This window comes from Falco cherrug, chromosome 7, assembly GCF_023634085.1.
Source record: "Falco cherrug isolate bFalChe1 chromosome 7, bFalChe1.pri, whole genome shotgun sequence".
NCBI lineage: Eukaryota > Metazoa > Chordata > Aves > Falconiformes > Falconidae > Falco > Falco cherrug.
The window spans coordinates 68,783,574-68,801,988 of NC_073703.1; the positions used below are offsets into that span (position 1 = coordinate 68,783,574).

The following is an 18,415-nucleotide window of genomic DNA, read 5'->3' on the forward strand; positions in this document are numbered from 1 at the left end:
AATCAGTAGAAAATTAGAATGAGTGAGCTCTTGAAGTCCCTTGGGAGATAGGGCAGATGGCCTTGTGATCAGAAAGTGATGCTTTTTCTAGAGTAGATTGATAGTCTGCCTTCTAGCCTTCTCCACTTGGAATAAAAGAAGAGCGATGAATGCAAAAGGGGCAACTTAATGAATGCTGCACAGCTTGCACTGGGCTGGTGTTTTGGTTCTACATGGTGCAGCTAGAGTATGTCTGGTAGAAGCATGTGGAGTTGTTTTCCAGAAACATAAATTTCCAGTAACAGAACCAGAGATGGAAAACTTTCCTTTATTTTAAAAGCTGCCTATGGCAATGAAAAAGACCTTAATGATTTTGCTTAGAACATGTTAAAGAGAAAACTCACGTGGGCCATTTGTATGCTATTCACAAGGTTTTCCTTATGCCTTCTACTCACACCTTGGTAAGTAGTTAGGTCAATCATAAATGAACTTTTTTTACCCCCCCCGTGTGTGTTGATTTCAGCCAGTTGCTTTTCTGGTTATTCTATTTTTCCCTTGCATTTTGCATACATTAAAAAAACAAAGAACCAATGTATAACCATGTTTAATGATCCTGGTTGCTTATGTCCATGATGATTTAGCCATTTCAATTACCTAAATTTCATCAGATGCAAATAATTAGCTGGATTAATCTATATTTGTGCAGCTGTTTTCAGTGTGAAAATTAAGGTGAGCAACCAGCAATTTATACATAGAATTTTGTCCTCCCTATAGACTTTTTGCTTAAAATAAGATGGCGTGATATGTGATGCAATTTGTCATAGTTTACTTTGGTCACAAAATGTGGTCAGAAAAATAGACTACTTATTGTTTCAGATATAATAAAATGTTACAGTCCAGTCCTCCTGTCTTACCTATTTATCTGTTTCCAACATGTCTATCGGATGGCGTCTGGGTAGATCTATTTTGATTTATACAAAATTTGACAGGAGTCTCTCCGGTTTTCAGAAGGGAAGGGAGGAAAAAAAAATTTCAACAGATTTCGACCAGCTTATTTCCTGATTTTATTGGAAATCAACTTGACAAACAGGCTGCAAACAGAAAAACTTGGAACATCCTCCTCAGTCTTAAAGACAAAAAAACCAACCCAAAATTCTATAAGGCTCCGGGATTCCTGTGTCTCCTGGGATAAGGCGGTGAAGGATGGCCAAAGGCAATCCATAGAAGCAGTTTATCATGACACTGTCAAAAGATAAATGCAGAAATCCTTGCAGTAAGGAGGGGAGAGCCTCGGCCAGGTCAAGGCTATGAAGTGCAGCAGCCCAAGGCACTGTGGTACTGTCACAGGCTGACACCCAACACAGACAGGTCAAAGCCCAGCAGGCAACAGTGGGTGAAGGGAAAGGGGGAGACAAGAAAGCACCGATGAGAAACACCACAAATAAGAACAGTCTAATGGCATACTTAAGTTTTATTATTAATTCTATTTGAAAATCAAATCCAATCCCTACTTTCCAAAATAGTAGAAATTTACCATTTGAGTCATATCACAAACTCTGCCAAAGGCTGTTTCAGAACCAGTATGGTAATTTGCTTTTCAGCTTGCCACAGAAGTGAGAGCCCAGAGAAGAGAGACATGGGGTGTTGGTGTTCCCTGGTCTAATGTAGTTCTAGCTCAAGTGCTTCACTTGTTTGATTGCAGTGAAGAGAAACACATTCATAACTTCATCTTGTCTAGAATTCAGTACAATATAACAATATCTTCATAACTCATTTGTCTGCTATTCTAAATGCCCCTTTCCCTTCCTTTTTTCCTTCCCTCCCCTTCCTCAAAGCCTTTTTTTTAAAGCAGCTGATTTTCCCAAATTTGATGAAGAATTCACCTTGTCATTGCCGCCCCCCCCCCCCCCCCCCTTCCATCAGCTGCACGAATTTAAGGCCTGACCCCCAATTTGACATGATTGACAAGACCTGGGCATCACTCAGTACGTTTCAGACCAACCAGCCCCCCCCCCCCCCCCCATTACAGAATCACTTCCAGTGCCTTTTCCCGGCTCCCCTGCAGCTGCAGAAATCACTTTAACGATACAGCTGGGGGTAAAAAAAAAAAAAAAAAAAAAATTATGGAAAAGACTCTGATTTTTATAATCTTCCTTAATGTTACCCCATTTCACATTCTGTTTCAAATAAGTGAGGTGGCGTTGCGGCTCGGAGGACCACCACCGCGGGCTGGCCACCCTGCGTGCCCCCAGCCCGTGCGGGAGCGCCCTCGCTGTACCGCCTTTTCGGCTGCCTTTCCCCACGCCGGGCGGTTTGCTAACACACACACACACTTATATCGGGGGTGGGGGGGAAGCTGTTGTGTGCAGCCCGAGCCATCGGGGGTGGGGTGGGGGGGGGGGGTGTCCCGGTCGCCCAGCGCTGGGCTCTGCTGCCCCCTGCGCCGCGCCGCCGGCGCTGCAGCCCGCCCCGCTCCGCGCCCGCGGAGCCCCGCTGCGCGCCCGCCTGCCCGCCGGCCTCAGCCCGGCGGCTGCGCCCACCTCCCCGCTTCTGCCCCCCAACGTTACAAACGGGATGAGGCTATATGCAATATCTAAAGGGGTTCTTTTTGTTTGGCTTTTTTTCCTTTTTTTTGGGGGGGGGGGAGGGGGGTATTCTTTCAAATAGGTCTATTTGCCTCTTCTTAAATTCCAAACCTAAAAATGTGGGTGGGAGGAGGTTTGGTTTGGGTTTTTTTGTTTGTTTTTTTTTTTTTTTTCCCTGCTCGTTGGCTTATTGTAGGGTTCTTCTCCTTCCTCGGCCAGCCTTACCTTACCCAGCTCAGGAGGCCAGAGTCCCCTTGGCCCGCAGGGGCCATTGCCTCCGTGTCCTCCCCGCGGGGTGACCCCCGGGGCGCTGGAAGGAGGTCCCGGCAGCCCAGCCCACCTCCAGGCTCTCAGTGTTCAGCTGCACTTAGAGGTGGTCGTACGTGTTTGTCCCCCTTATTTTGTTTTTATTCGGGGTGTGTGTGGGGGGTGTGCAGGGAAGGGTGGCAAACATCATAATTTCCTGAAAATATATAAAAAAGAATATTAAAAAAAAAAAAAACCAACCACAAAAAACAATGGAGTTTGCTAGTTTCCTTCTTTCCCCTTCCACATCTTTGTGTTGCAGCGCTCCAGCGTTGTCTTGACATCAGGCTCCAGGCTGGTGGTGCTGAGTTTGGAAAGCTTTCATGCACTTCATTTCATCTTTGAATTGCACATGCTTTTTCTCTCATTTTTAAGCTCTCTTCTGCTTCGAAGGAAACATGTTCTGACATGCTGGAGTTTGCTGGTGGTAAATATTTCCTTTGACTACAAAGTGCATGTGTGAAAAAGGCTTTCTGGTTGGTTTGTTGTTGGTTTTTTTTTTTTTCTATTTTTTTTTTCCATGGAAATATGTTTCTTTCTCGCTTGCTCCTTTCTCTGCTGTTATTAATAACCTGTAAACGTGCTGAATCCGGAGGTCTGAGTGAAATAGCTCATGCGGAGCTGTACTTTCAGCCACACCACGCTGAGGAAGGTGTAGAAGCTCTGTGTATGTGTGTGCGAGGGATCCGTGCCATGAGTGTGACAGTTTCCATACCAGACTCGGTGACAAAGTAGGGACCACAGGTGAGTCCCCAAGAAAGCTGCTTTGCCGAGAGGACTTTTTTTTTTTCTTCTTTTTTTTTTTTTTTTTTCCTCCGGCCCCTAACCAGAGAGCAGTGTTCAGCTCTCCAACTGCTCCCCAGTTGGCGGTTGTGATTTATTTCAACTGAAAAATAAAATAATAATGAAATGAAATCAAGACTAGCGAATGGCACGTAACTGAAAGCCGCCGGGCGAGCAGCCGGCTGCGCTGCCCCTCGCACCAGCGCATCCCCAGGCCTGCGGGCTCGGCGGCCGGGCGAGAGCAAGGGCTGCAAAGGGTTAAGCCGCTGACTCGCTCGCTAGGCAAAGTTTAAGGAAGACTATGCCCGAGGCTGGGCGCGCCGCAGCCCCGCGGCTGGGACCGGTCCCCCTCGCTGCGCAGCGGAGCCGCTCGGGCGGCCGGCGGGGAGCGGGGCCGGCGCGGCCGTGAGGGCGCTCCGCCGCGCTGCGCCCCAGCCGCCGCTGGGAGAGGAAGGCAAGGGAATTCCGAGGCGTTTAACCGCTTTCCCGGGGTGTTCCTCCGTGTCATCGGTGGGGGACGGGGTCAAGTGACCGGCTGGACGAGCAGCTTGGCAAGACAATTTCCTTCCTCCTTTCCTTGAGAGAAACCTTGCGTGATGGTGTCCGTTGGCAGCTATGGAAAGCAGAGACCTTGGCAGTGATCCCTAAAATCATACCATGCCGGAGCCCAGCGCTTCGGTCACTTTAGTCCCTTTCAACCTGCCGGACCCGGTGGGCTTTGGGTGACCAAGCGAGGAGGACCCACCTCCGCAGGAGCAGGTAACGGCTGGTCGAGTCATCTCCTTGGCTTGACACCCTCTTGATTTGACCGAAGTGTGTCTCGAGTGTCTCTGATGTGAAGCGTGGGCTGGGTGAGGGGCCAAGGGCAGGAGGGGGCCGGGCGTGAGCCCCCCTAGCCCCTCTGGGGCAAGGCAGCAGGAGTTTGTAGTATCCCCCGTGATTTGGGGGCACAGGGAGCAGAAATGCCTGGCTGGGATCGACAAAGCTCTGTGTGTCGGCGACAGGTTGCTAATATCGGGGAACGTGGAGAAAGAAGGGACGGATGGACAGAGGACGAGAAAGATTTATAAGGGGGGCTGTTTTTTTTTTTCCACGAAAAAATGCACCGCTCGTCTATCAGCTTCGGGAAAGGGATATAAATCATCCTCAAATAAGAGCTTTGAAAAGTATGCAGAGCCTTAAAAAAAAAATAAATAAAGACAGGTCCTAAAAAGTCAAAAAAGACCCAGAACAGCCTTTGATCAACGTCGTTCATTTGCCTCTAGACCCTGCGGGGCTCCTGATGCTTTCATCCCTGGGAGCAGCGAGCAGCCCTCCCTCCAAGCCGGGGGTACAGGCTCTCCCCGCGGGCTGACCCGTGCCAGACCCGCTCCTTCCCGGCCGGCTGAGCCCCGCCGGGGGGTTAGGACCCCCCCACCTCCATCCCGGGGGCGTACCCCGGACCCCGAGGCAGAGGTGTCGGGAGGGGAGCGGGCTCGTCCTCAACTCCTTCCCCCTCGCCGAGTCCCCTGAGAAATGCCGGGGTACCTGCGCTCCCCGTTCCGCGCATCCCCAGCACTCAGCGCACCCGCGTAGGTGAGGGCGCAGCCTCTTCTCCGGGCAGGGCGGCTCGGGGCTGGCTGTTAAGGAGCGGGGTGAGGTGGGGGGGTCATAAGCCCCCTTGGACGGCAGGGTGCGGGGGGGGCCAGGAGCCGGGCTGGGCTGACCCTCGCCGGGCTGGTCGGTACGGCTTGTTAAACCTTTGAAGTCGTGAATAATTTAGCCCCCCACCCCACCCCCCAGCGAAGGAGGTGCGGAGACAATGGCGAGTGATTCAGCTTTTGAGCTGAAAATGCAAGCTAGCGAGCAGCCGGGGGTGAGGGAGAAGCAACCCCCGAGGCATTTCGGTTGCTTTTTCTGTTTCCTCGACACATGGCATTGATCAGCTCTTCTCTCCTCTCCCCACCCCTCCCCAGCCCCTCTCTTAAAGTAACTCGCAGCAAACGCCGCATTGTGCGTTTTCTGTACTAATGGAGGAGTTTCGAGGCAAATTCTCCTCGCGCACAACCCCCGTCCTACCTTGGAGGGCTGTATCCTATCGCCCGGGTGCTTCTCGGTGTTAAAATAGTCCTGCCTTTGCGTGGGCTTGGCAGGGCAGGGCAGCGGCTTAGCGGGGAACGGGGCGGCAGAGGAAGGGTTACCCCGAAAAAAGCGCAGGCAGCCCGGGATGCGCGCACACACATGAACGCGCACACATGAACGCGCACACGCACTGGCTGAGCACCGGAGGGGGGGCGGGGGGTGTGGGGGGGTGGGTGTTAGCGCTTTAGGGCAAGAGGCGGTTTCTCCAGCGGTTTATAAAGTCTTTCTGCCTGATGATGGAAATCAGACGGAATACTAAAGGAGGTCCGTCTCTTCCCTGAGGGTTGGACTTTCTTTTATTCTGTGTTATATGTATTGAGTACTGCTATTGCCTACCTAAAAGTTCGCGGAGGGCGGGGGGAGGGGGTGAGGCGGGCTTGGCGGCGGCTGCACATGAAATATCGCCATGTTGGTGGAGAACACGGCTGTAATTACTGCCGGCGAGGGCATCTCCCTGCTAGGACCGCAGCTCGGGGAGTTTTCCAGCTCCCTCCTCGGATCCTCCCCGCCAGAGCCCGGGAGCGCGCCGGGCAGCCGCGGGGAGGCGGGGGGGGGGGGGGTCCGCGGGCTGCGTAACCCCCGCGCAGCACCGCCCGCTTGCTTCCCCTCGCTGCGAGGAGGAGAAGGAGGGGAGGGCGAGTCCAAAGGGAGGGAGGGAGGGAGGGAGCTAAGCTGCCTTCAGCAAGCAACGGGTTAAAAGCGGGAAAGAAAAAAAAAAAAAAAAAGGAAAGAGAAAAAGAGAAAACCTAGCCTGACTTTGCCTCTTGGAAAGCTTTAGGTTGCAGCCCTGCCTTCCAAGCATTCTTTAAACTAGAAATGTGGGAGGGACTCCAGGAGAGAGAGAGAGATGGCTATCAACTGAATTCATTACTGTAAACATCTCCCTGGGGTGTCAGGCAGGGAGGAAAAAAAGGCACGACTTACATTAGCAGGGAATAGTCAGATCTGAGGCATCATTACTGCTAAGACCAGCCTGCAATCCCGGCTGGAGGCAGGCTCAGGACTTGGAGAGAGCCAGACACAGACTCACACGCATACTCACAGATACGTGTCCGATGCCTTCTCCGACTTCCAGGGGTCCTGGGTCTTCGCGCCTGCTCCTCATGTGATCCTTTCATCATTTCCAGAGGACAGAAAGAGAGAAAAAAAGAAAGCAAGAACCCCCAAGACCAGGCGTACCCGCGGTCCCTTCCCGTTTTTGTTTTGTTTTGGTTTTTTTTTTTAACTTTTTTTTTTTTTTTTTTTTTTTTTTAATACGGGAGAAGGAGGACCGGCGGGGGGAAGAGCGAGCGAACCGAGGAGAGAAAGTGCGTTGGGGATGCCAGAGCCGCGGGCTGCGCGCCGGCGGCGGCGGTGGCGGAGCCGGGGGGAGGACGATGCCGCTGCCTCCTAAGGGCGGAGGAAGGCGCGGGAGGCGCGGGGGTCGCTCCGCAGCGGCGGCCGGCGGGGAGCGGGGCCGGCCGGGAGCGGCGCTGCGCGGCGCGGAGGGCGGCGGCCACCCCCGAGGAGCGGCGGCGGAAAAGTTTTGGTGCGGGGGGCCAGAGGCGCGGAGGGGGATTATGATCGGTGCCGGCGAGGGATTCCCAGACACCGCCAGGTACAGTTGGGATTTCATTTTTCTATTTTTTTAAATTATTTTTTATTATTATTTTACTTTCCTCCTTCCTGCTAATTCCAGCCCCGGGCGATTTAAAGCCGCGGAGCTCTTTGCCTGCCCCGGGAAGGCGAAGTTAAGGAGCCGTGGGTCAGGTGGGGTGTCAGGAATCTCGCCGCCGCATCGTTAGAGCCCCGTGGCTGCGAGTGCGCGGCGCCGGGCACGGGCACACGCACACACACACAGACCCGCACACACACGCACACACACACACACATTTATGAATGGCCGGCAGCAAGCGCTCGCAGGGTCCCCGGGTGCGGGGGTCAGCAGCGGGACCCCCGGCTGGCAGCGTGGTCCCGGATCCCTTGTCACATCCCGGGAAGGTGCCGAGCCCGGCCCCCAGCCCTCCCCCCCCCCCGCCGCCGAAGCGCTCCGGCAGCTGCCCCTGCTGCAGGGACCGGCAGGGAGCCGGTGTCAGCACCGCTCGGCCCCGGGCGGGAGGTGGGTTGGAGAAATGGGACCTGGAAAGGTGAGACTCGCTGGGGGAGAGGCAGCCGCCTTAGCTGGGAGCTCAGGGATCCACCCGGAGAGCGGGGAGCTGCGCCCGGCGGCAGGATCCATCAAATCCCCAGCGGCAGCCACCGGAGCGGGGCTGGGGCGGGGGGGGGGGGGGCGGCCGAGGTTAAGGGAGCTGAATCAGGGCTTCGGCTAAGGAGACCCTTAGAGACCTGGTGAATTGGTCGGTGTGGGCTGGCAGGATGATAACAGATCCTGCGGGGTGCTGGGGGTGGTGGTGGTGCAGTGGTGGTGGTGGTGACGACAAAAAAATACCAGATAGCGAAAAGAAGTCAAACAGCTGAAAAGCCCTCTGTGGAGCATGTGGTGGAACCCCAAAACATACACAGAAATCTGCTGCAAAGTGAGAGAGTAAGGCTCTCCACCTTCTTTTTGGAGTGGGAATCAGTCAGCAGGAGCTTTTAATTAATTTTAATGGAGGAAATCTGTTGTAAGGATTACAATAAGCTAATAAATCCAAGGCACAAATCCGTGTAAATTCCCGTTCTGTGTGTGGAAGGTACTGATTAGGTTTGTTCAGATGCTGCCTCTTGTGATGCAGAGCTCGGCTAGATAGAAAGGGAGAGGTTCCTTGTATGAGGAGCAGGAAAAGATACTAGAGCAAGTCAGAGCTCTCTCTCTCGCGCACACACACACACACACACACACACACACAGAGAAAGGCAGGGGGTGGGTTAAAGAGAGGTGTATTTAATGCATCTAACTTTATGGTGCTTGCAAGGAAATTAAACCAGTTTAGAGACTGAGACCGGTTGCTGCTCGGGTTTAAAAACCCCAACCAACCAGAGAAAAAAAAACAACCCACAAACCACCACCAAAAAAACCTAACCACAAACTTCCATGGGCTTAATTCCTTGCTTCGTTCACCAGCGTGGCCTTTCTCCAAGAGCACCTTTATATATTTGTAGTTTTAGAGGAAGTTAATGAATTGGTTTTAGCTATATGTATTTTTGGAAGGAGAAAAATCCATCCTGGCATTTTTTCAGAACACTTGATAGCCACCGTACCTATACCTCTATCCACCTTTCTTTCCTTTCTTCATTTCAGGAGTCAATGTATGCAGTGTTATCACTGAGACAGGATCTTTGCATAATGAAAAAGATACAACAGATATTATTTGAAAGTCACCACTCCTAAGTGACAAAAGTGATATTAAAATGTTAGTGTCGATCTTCCTGAAAATTGCATGACAGGAGAGATTGCAAGCAGCATTACTGCTTGTCGGAGGTTTGCTATTTGCATGGTTGTTTTCTACCCTGATACGGTAGTGAGGCAGTTAAAAGTAAGAGAGTGCAGGCCTGGAGTACTGTAGGTGAAGCAAGTCGGAGCACTGTGTAAATACAGTGTCTGTAAAACTACCTGTGACCGGACCAGTGCTTTCCAAAGTCCAAGGCTGCAGCAAGAAGCGGTGCTGGAAGACACCCAGCAGTCTTAAAAGAGTCGCTCCTCGCATACACATACACCCGGTATTTTGTATAAGGTGATGTTATCTGTGCTTGGCTTTGAGAGTCTGGATCTAATTTGAGCCACTGTCACAAGTCACATTTATATCCTGGCCTGCTGGATAGTTTGATTTAGGATGTAGACGTATCTCCTTTGCGCAACCCTACACCCTCCCAGTTGGAATCTGCATTACATAGGCTATGGTTTCCTTCGAGAATCAAGAATGTACTTGCCTTTCACAGCTTAAAATAGCAGTATCTAAAATGTAGGATGTTATTAGGGCTGACTTCCCTACCCTTCCCGCAGAACAGAAGGAGACACAGTTTTACCAAGTCAGGAAAGCAAAAAGGAGTTCAAACAAGCATCACTATCAGGCTTTACCTGTACTGCACTTTCTATTTAAAGGACTAGAAAGGCGGCACACTTAAGATAATATTGTTTCCAGGAAGGTGAGAGCTTTATTTCTTAGTCATTTCTGCTACCTCTTTAATCTCAAAATGAGTTCATTTTTCACTAGATTACTTTCAATGTAACTTCCAGCCTTTTAGCAGGCAGATTCAAATCCAGTCCATTAGTGACCTCTATCTGTGAGAAGTGTATAGTCAATGGTGGGCGCTTTTTTTCTCCTTTTTCTTCACCGTAGTCGATTGGAAACACAGGCTTTAAATTGTTTTGGTCTTTTATACCTGTGAATCACCTAGCTTGTCAGGTTATCAACGTCACATCCATTACGGGCAATGAGATTTCCTAGTGTTTTAAACAGGAAAACAAGAAAACCAAACTCCAGTTCCAAACACGAATCCAGAACCTGAAAAGAACTCTAAATCCATCCCAGCCAGTCCAGTGACAATGCGATGAACATTTGCAAAAATCCGAAAATTAACAAGTGTCCAGTGGTATTAGACACCAGTAATAAAGGAATCACATTTATGTTCGTCTGGTGGTTTAATACTCACTCTGAAGCAGGCTGACCCGATGTGAAATTTTATTGCCCCTGAGTGCTTACATAATAACTGAAACTTGAGACAAACACTCAGACCAGATATACCATAAGTAGACTTTATAGTAGCAGGGTGTTTAAAAAAATGTAAAAAAAACCCCCAACCCAACCCCAAATCCAGCTGTGTCTATATTAGGAATACATGTCAGAGATCAAGGAAAAGGGGGGTCTTTATAGACAGATGGTCTCTTTTAGGGGATTATTAAACCCAGCTTCCCAATACTAATTTGTCTCCTGTTTATATCCACAGCTATATTCCGTGTTTTAGTTAGTGATTGTAAATGGCAGCTGAGGTCTTGATCAGCAATATCTTTGGGTAGGTGACTAGCATTGTTTGACATTTCCCAGATTGTAGTTGATTACCTCAGCGCCTGGTAATATGATGGTTTTAGGTGTTTCCTTCCTTCCCCCTTGGGCAGTCTTTTTAGGAGACTTTCTGCCAACGCTTTTTATTTATTTCCTCAAGAAACCAAAAGTGCTGGAACTTGCCCCAGAGGTATAAAAATTGCTTTTTCTTTTCTTTTGGTAAAACAAATATTTGTATATTTTTTGTTTTATATGTATAAAAAAGAATAATACATAGTTATTATTGTAAAGAAGGCTAATTTAACATACACTGAAGATAGGAGCTTTAGTTCCCCTACAGCTATGTGTAACCTACACCTTTCAAATAATTGACTACTTTTAAAGACAAACAACCACAGAAAATCATAATTAAAATATGTTTCTTGAGAGGCATGTTTTATTCATTTAAAACAAACCTAAACCTTAATCCATAGGTAATACTCAGGAAAGAAACGTCTAAAATAAAAAACTCTTCTCTGTTTAACAGATTATATTCTAGTCACATCAAACAATATGTCCCAGGAATAGTGCAATTTAATCTGGTATTTTCAGCCACTGGTGAAAGGTGTTGGGACCTTCTTACGCCTTCCTTTTTTTTTTTTTTGTTTTTTGTTTTGTTATTTTTATTGGTGATTTACCCAGCTAACACGCTTTTTTCACCTCTTCCATTCCTTCTTCTGACATGGCCCTTTGAACTGAATCAAAATTAAATACTGGCAACAACCTAGAACAAATCCATCATGCCCTATTCAGCATTCCTGAAAACTTAATGATGCATAAAAAGGCCTGTAAAATATCCTTTCTAAAAAGAACTCTTGTGCTAGCTATCAGGTCTACCTAGAAGCCATCTCCTGTATATTTTACTTCAATCTGTAATGGCTTTATTTATTAATTTGTTATAAAAGAAACCTTTTCTAGCCTAATGCGGGGATGTATTTAGAAAAGCATATGGCACGGTGAAGTGTTGCTCGGTCAGAGGTGCACTGTCATTGAAACCCGTCCTTCAGTCCCTGCAGGCAACGCTGGGGAAGCTGCTGGTGTGCGGGATGCGCTCCTGGCTGGGCATGGACCTGCCAAGGGATGGTTTTGCTCCGGCCCCAGGTGAGGGGTGACTTGCTTCCACCAGGCCAGTATTTTGTAGGATCTGCCCCTCGCAAAGCGGAATATTAAAGGTCACGGATAATATTCTGCCTTGGCCTTCAAGTCAATAGGCCACTTTCATAACACTTAATCACCAGCTACCTATTCACAGAGTAAATTATCAGTGTAATTTCCTGCAACAGTTACGGATTAAAGGCTGCAGTCAAATAATTCTGAAGAAAAAGAATCATTTTGAAAGGTAGTTTGGGAAATAATCTGCAGATTACTGTAATGGTCTGCAGTCTGGTTTGACAAATCCCAGCCCTGGCAGGGATGTACCTCGACACACCGAATACAGAGAAGTTATTTAGTTCTTCTTATCATCATTTGTTGGTGAATATATCCCAGTGAAGATGCTAGGAGGAAGGGGCACAAGTTCTGCTCTTTGGTCAGAGTTCTTTATCATGGCCAAGTTGTCATGACTAATCTAATTATCTTAAAAATACAAATTCCTATATACATCAAACCAGTTCCTTTGTGAAAACATGCTAGCTATGAGTGAATTAATCCAAAACTACTCCACAATCTTTATTCAGACAAAATTGTCAACATTTGCCTAATATCAGGCATCTTGAGGGAGAATTGCAGGCAAAATATTTTGGCATTCCATCCCTCTGATTCCTTGGCTGTTCACTGTCATGCATTTCTGTCTTCAGCAAGGTTTGGCCAGCTGATGCTGGGCACTTGTCTCCTAGTAGGTACTGTAAACTGTGCCAAAGTACTACCTGAGCCACTGAGAGCAGAAAAGGTCAGAACTCTGAATGAAAAGCCTCATCAGCACCTTCTAAGAACTGAGATCAGTGTGTGGCAGTGTCAGTCCCAGTTCATGCTGGCAGCTTTTGTCATTCCTTCATCAAACCCAACAGGGAAAATTATCTGAAGAGCAGAGTACTTCCCAGTCCTGCACCACGTAGCTGCACGGGTGGCTCACACCTTGCTGAGCTATTCCATACAGGGTAGCCAAGAGGCATCCTGTGGGGAAGGGTTAGGAGCCAGTGCTCCCACAGTGTGCCCTGGCACTGCTGGGAGCCCTCGGTGATGCTCAGGCACAGTCCTCGAGCTTCACACGGGTTGTAGAGGAGCAAACCACGGTCAAACTGCAGCCACGGCATCAGCGACCACAGGCTTGTAGGTTCAGAGTCACAAATATTCCTTTCTCTTGAGATTTCCTGCATTCTTTTCCTGCAGAGAAAAAAATTGCAGTATTAGGACTGCTTTAAAATGGGTATGACATTCGCAATATCACTGGAAATGCATGTAACAAAAAAGACGTATTATTTTATGTCAGTATCTTACTGACAAAACAAGATATAATATACAGCTCTGAAGAAGAAATGCAGGTTTTATATGCATACATATATATAATTTGTGTATGTGTTACATGTATAAGTGACCGTGACTTCATCTAAAATCATAGAGGTCCCCCTCAGACCCTTCAAAGCATACATCGTTAATTGTCATTCAAAATTAGTGTTGGTGAACAGCAAATGAAATTAAACAAGGAGAAAAACTTCTATTTCTTCCTGCAGTGTGTTGGAAGTTTCTATACTGGGTAAGAACCACGACGTGCTCCCAAGAGGTATTTTTCCCAAGGCTGCTGGAAGGAGTCTGAAGCAAACTTAACCTGTGCTTATGAAATAGAACTTCATAGCCGAAAACCTGCTTTTTAAATGAGTGCATTTGATTCCAGACTCGATCCTTCTCTCTTGCACTGGCAAATTAATTTCACAGACACTCTTCTTGTGATTAGAGATTACTCATCTGAGTAATAATTTGAGTACCCCAAAGTGATGTCATTTAGCTGTAATTGAAGATGATACAACCCCAGCAGTGTGTCCCTGGTTATCCTAATGTATATGTGCTTTCATTAGTAGTTCCTTCATGTGTGTATGGGCAAACAAGCTATGTAGGTATGAGCCATTTAAATTGCTAGAATTGCACCTATATTAGGATTGTAGTAGTCGATGTGTTTGTCACAGACACAGCCTACGTAGGTATATGTCTATAAACTCTGTGGACTAGGCATTGGGTGCGCAGATCATGTGATGGATTATGATGTTGGTAAGTGGGGTGGTTGTGGGAGCCTGTTGCGTGCCTGAAATGCTAGCTGAAACCGTGTGAGGTGTCTCCACATGAAGGGATATTTGTTAGCAGTACCTTATAATTTCATGTGTGATCTAGGAAGTTTTTCCTAGGTGGTGCTTCTTGTGTCGTTGAGAGATTTGCATCCAGCTAAAAGGTACCCCATTTCGCAACCTTGCTGGGCTGGTTTCACAGGCCACTTCCTTGGTGGATCTAGGTTTAACCTTACTCTTATCTTTAACCACTTAGCTTTGGAGTTTGTTGCAAATGCTCCTAGATGAAACATTAATCCTTGAGCTGTATCAGTTGAAAACTTGCTGTTTATGTCATCATTTGTTATAAATATGTATAAAAAAGAAATCACTTTGATACCTGCATTGGTATGAACCTGGATCAGGTGGTTGGAGGACTCCAGTTTGGTATGTTAATGCTCTATATACATATTGCATCATGTTGTACTGATCCATTATGGGAAGCCTCCATATTATTCATTGGACAAAAGAATCTGGAGGTGTAAAATACATAAGGCCAACCAAGAGCTCACAGTTAACTCTCTAGTACGCTCATAAAATTTTCGTTCGTGATTTAAATGTTTTCAAAGATTTTGTCCGAGACATTTTAGCCTTTGAGCTGTCTGCAGAAAATTATTTTCCAGCACAAAATAAGTAAACTAAAAAGTGTTATTGTCCAGGCTGTTAAATTTCTCCTTTAAAACAAATTCAGCGCTCTAACAACAAATTTCCTCAAACTGAAGATGAGTGTACAGTTTGAGACTGCTGAAGTTTAGCAGGACACAAACACAAACACAGGGACACACAGAGTCATTCCCCACCGTATTGCTAAATCCCATGTAGCAAATTGGTATATGCCCAACGGTGATTTTTGAAATAGCTCATCCTGGCCCTGTGCCATGCTGCTCAGGGAAGAGCTGCTTCTTGCAGCCGTTCAGCAGTAAATTGTAAAATGCATTTTGCCAGTAGAAATCTCTTTTTTCTTTTTAAATTTGAGAAATTACTTTCGCTCTTTGACAAAATTAATTTCAGCACGTTATTCTTTAGCAGTTGTGCAACAGAATAACAGTCTTTACTCGGAGAGAGAAGTGCCTATCGTTATAGCTTTGGAAATACTTAGGCAAGAAAGAAGCATAATGGACACCTCTCGTTTTTTTAAAATGTGTGCTTTGAACGCCACAGATAGAGCCAAGTCCCCTGTGATTGCCCAGAGGTGCCTAAGCCTCTGTGGCAGAGCATCTGACAGTAAGGTTACTCTAATTGCTTTATCCATGTTGTGTCCTATCAAAATCTTTTTTTATTCATGTGGTAGTGTGTCTTTGTAATGATAAGCATCCCCATACATGCCTTAGTTTTTAGTTATGTGTAATTCTGGTGAAATGCAGTGATTTATAATTAAATAAAGGGGGCCGGGGTGGGGGGAGCCAACAAACCAAATGAAAACAAACCCCAAAGCAAAACGGAGGGAAACCCAAACCCACAGCCCAGGAACTGTGATAATCTCAATGCTAACAAGGTGGTTGTTTTCTGTCCCACACTGGATAATCTTACCAGTATCTATTTAACTTAATATTTGGTACCAAATACAGGTTTCAGCTAGATAGTCTATTATCACAGAAGTCAAACACTCAGATCTGTCATCAGATCAGCACAGTGGATCTTTATAAATCTGGAACAAATGAGTTGCTGCCAGCAGCTCTGGCAACAGAACTGTTGATCTGCCCAGATTCTCTTTCCTGCAAAAATTTCTTATCAGCAGATCCACACATCCTACATGGTGTGACTGTGGATTTACAGATAAGAGGACAGAATGACTGAAAGTGGATGGATGGCATGAGCATAAATAGGTCATGAGTTACCAACCGTGGAGCTTGATCCTGAGCACCGGGAGAGGCGATTATAAATTTCAGAACCCCTCTAAGGCTAAGGAGCTCTCTGGGTAGAAGGGTTTGGCTTTAATTCTTTGCCCTTCATTTGTCCAAAGTTGAAAGTGCATAAATCTGTCTGTATGAGCAGAGATGACTTGGAAATCCATAACCACTCATCTCTGTGACATTGATGGAAGCTCTATTGGATCAAATGCATAGGTATTCTAATTATGAACCTCTGATATTCAGAACTTCCCTTAGGCCATCAATATCTCCTAGGCAATCATATTTTACAGGCTGCCGACTGATTGTCTGGTTATGCATGTGCTGACCGAGAGAAGACATCACACACTTTAGCCGACCAGCTGCAGAAAGATGAGCCTCTTTAAGCGCTCCAAGAATAAACACCTTTACATTTCAGATAACACTGGTATCAGTCCACAATCTACTTAGGTCTTGTGAAGAAATATTTGGTGATCTTGGGAAAGGCTGTTTCAGTATAGCCCAGATATTGTCTTGTGTTGAATGATAACCCTGTTTGACAGAAAGGCATCCTTTTTAACTCCTTCAGCGCTATGCTAAAAGAATATCTCCTTATCACGAGTGGAAATACTGCAAAGACCTGTAGCCTTGCCATGAAATCTGCGCTCCCTTCCACCATCTGGGGGTACTTTTACTGACATGTATTTATATTTTGGTAGCAGCATACTTCTCTCCTGCTTCTCTCTCTCTCTTTTTTTAAAATACGTGCATCAGCACAGACTGAATCAGAATTTTTAGTTAGCTCGTTTGCTAAGAAAGATCCCTTTTTGAGCTGGAGTTCATTCTGTTAGGTCTGTCAGGTGCATTGAGGACACAGAGTATCCTAAAGATGCTATCAAAACTGAGATAAGCAATAATGCTGATGGAAGCTTTTATTTTCATTTCAATATTTCCCATGTTATTTTTGCAGGTCAAGTATTGCAGTATTGTGCAGAGGGAAGATAAAAGCAGGAAAGGGAAAGTGACTAGGAAATAACTGGGGGGGGGGGGGGGGGGGGGCGGGAAACAGGACGAAAGTGAGTAATCCAAATTGTCCAGACTAAATGAAGTGCAGAGATAAACAACTTTCTGTGCAGCAGGAAATCAGAGTTTCCTAACGATCAGGGTTTTAACCACCTAAGCTGTTATTCATCTGAGACTGCCGGCTGCCCTGAGCAGGAGAGGGGGGGCAACGCGTAATCTAGGAGGAGCTGGGAGGGGAGGGAAGGACCCGTCAGGTTTCCCCGGTTCTTTCTGTGGTGGGCATAGCACAGGGGAACTGTCGGACAGAGTTCATGCTGTCTGAGTGTGTTAGCTCTGGAACAGAACCCTGACTGGTTTGGTGAGTCCGGTTCGGTGTATTCCCTCTTGATGTTATTCCATGTCCTCATTTTTGGTGCCTTAGAAACTGCATGTTAACGGTAAGAAAAAACGGATACAGAGTAAAGATGGGATGGATAAAGCAATTAGTGAGTAACGAGTCTTAAATTTTCCTCTCAGGCACGGGTATATGCACAGAAAGTCTGCTTTACATAGATAAATCAAAGGGGAATCATGAATGTTATTTGTTATTTAAAATACATAAAATAGATCCTGGCAGCTTTTATGTCATTTAGTTTTCTCTTGCCTTTATACCTCTTATCTGAAAGAGATTAGAGATGCATTATGTGACAAAAAAAGACTGAATTAGGGGAAGACTTGGGGGCAAGTGGCACTGAAGTGGGTCTTTATTGTTCTTGCTTATGAGAAACACACTGAAGGAAATGATCGTCGTGCACTGCAACATACAGAATTGTGATGTTGCTTCTGCGTCATCAGCACATTCATGCTGTCCAGTTGATTAAATCACTGCTTAGGTCAAACATCGATCAAGCTCTGCATTGTGGTCTGGGCTTGCAGCATGCTCTTTCCCCTAGCAGTTGAAGCCAAGGCAGAATTCAACACTGGATCCTAAAAACAGCCAGGGGACAGAGCTGGTGCACGCTGGGGGCTGAACCGGCAGCAGCTGCAGAAAATCCCTGGGGTGTGTATGTGTGGGGGGGCTGGCATCACTCCCCCAGGCAAACCAAATGCCCACAGTCATTGGTGGTTCATAACTAATAACATAGTAACATAATTACACCCCAGGTCTGGGTGCTTATTATGAAAGAAGGAGATAGTTTATGGAGAAGGTTATACTATACTATGTGCAGTTTTGGGGGGATTTCAAGAATCTTCACAAGTGTTCTGGTAGTAGTAATATTTGAGACAACGTGTAACTACTTACTTGTAATCTTGCAGAAAATCTAGTAAAGGATTGGACTAGAATTCGGTTACTGTAACTGTAAAAGAGAAGAAAAACCTCAGCGGAAAGATGGCACTGTACGAGTTAACATGTTGGCCCCTCATTCTTTCAGATCAAGCTTCCTGTGAGTAATAAAACACAAGTCAGATGAATTTGGCTGGTCTCAGTCAAGTCTCTCATGGATAGTTGCCCACACGGGAATAACTACTGCATAGATTAGCTCTGTGAATGGTTCCAGGACAGGTGTGGAACTGAACTGCATTGGCAGAACTGC

General features: G+C 46.8%; 2 protein-coding genes across 5 annotated transcripts in view; one reads left to right on the top strand and one right to left on the bottom strand.

Moving 5' to 3' along the window:
* Positions 1-1,432: 1,432 nt before the first annotated feature.
* On the bottom strand, positions 1,433-5,907 carry LOC129736497 (uncharacterized). Of its 3 annotated transcripts, XM_055716378.1 has the most exons (3): positions 5,712-5,907; positions 4,399-4,661; positions 1,433-4,266 (listed from the first exon to the last, which is right to left on the bottom strand). In XM_055716378.1, exons 1-3 carry the CDS (start codon positions 5,873-5,875, stop codon positions 3,953-3,955), a joined length of 741 nt encoding a protein of 246 aa, XP_055572353.1. In that variant the 5' UTR covers positions 5,876-5,907; the 3' UTR covers positions 1,433-3,952. The 3 variants fall into 3 exon arrangements, 1 of the variants encoding a protein (XP_055572353.1); XR_008733194.1 differs by lacking the exon at positions 4,399-4,661; XR_008733193.1 differs by having other exon boundaries at positions 1,433-4,830.
* The window catches only part of FLRT2 (fibronectin leucine rich transmembrane protein 2), a 65,425-nt gene continuing 51,274 nt past the window's right edge, over positions 4,265-18,415 (top strand). Inside the window, exons 1-2 of one of the 2 annotated variants that reach the window (XM_055716376.1) lie at positions 4,265-4,412; positions 7,037-7,371. The gene's annotated coding sequence lies outside the window, so the exon portion shown is untranslated. The remainder of the gene's footprint in view (positions 4,413-7,036; positions 7,372-18,415) is intronic. The other variant, XM_005438744.3, reaches the window with a different exon arrangement.

Excerpts from the sequence above, each read along its gene's own strand:
- LOC129736497 (XM_055716378.1), bottom strand. The coding sequence starts at position 5,875 with ATGTGTGTGCGCGCATCCCGGGCTGCCTGCGCTTTTTTCGGGGTAACC. Across the intron at positions 4,662-5,711 it reads ATAGGATACAGCCCTCCAAG|CAACCTGTCGCCGACACACA; the intron begins GTAGGACGGGGG and ends CCCCGATATTAG. Across the intron at positions 4,267-4,398 it reads CGTTACCTGCTCCTGCGGAG|CTGCCAACGGACACCATCAC; the intron begins GTGGGTCCTCCT and ends TGCTTTCCATAG.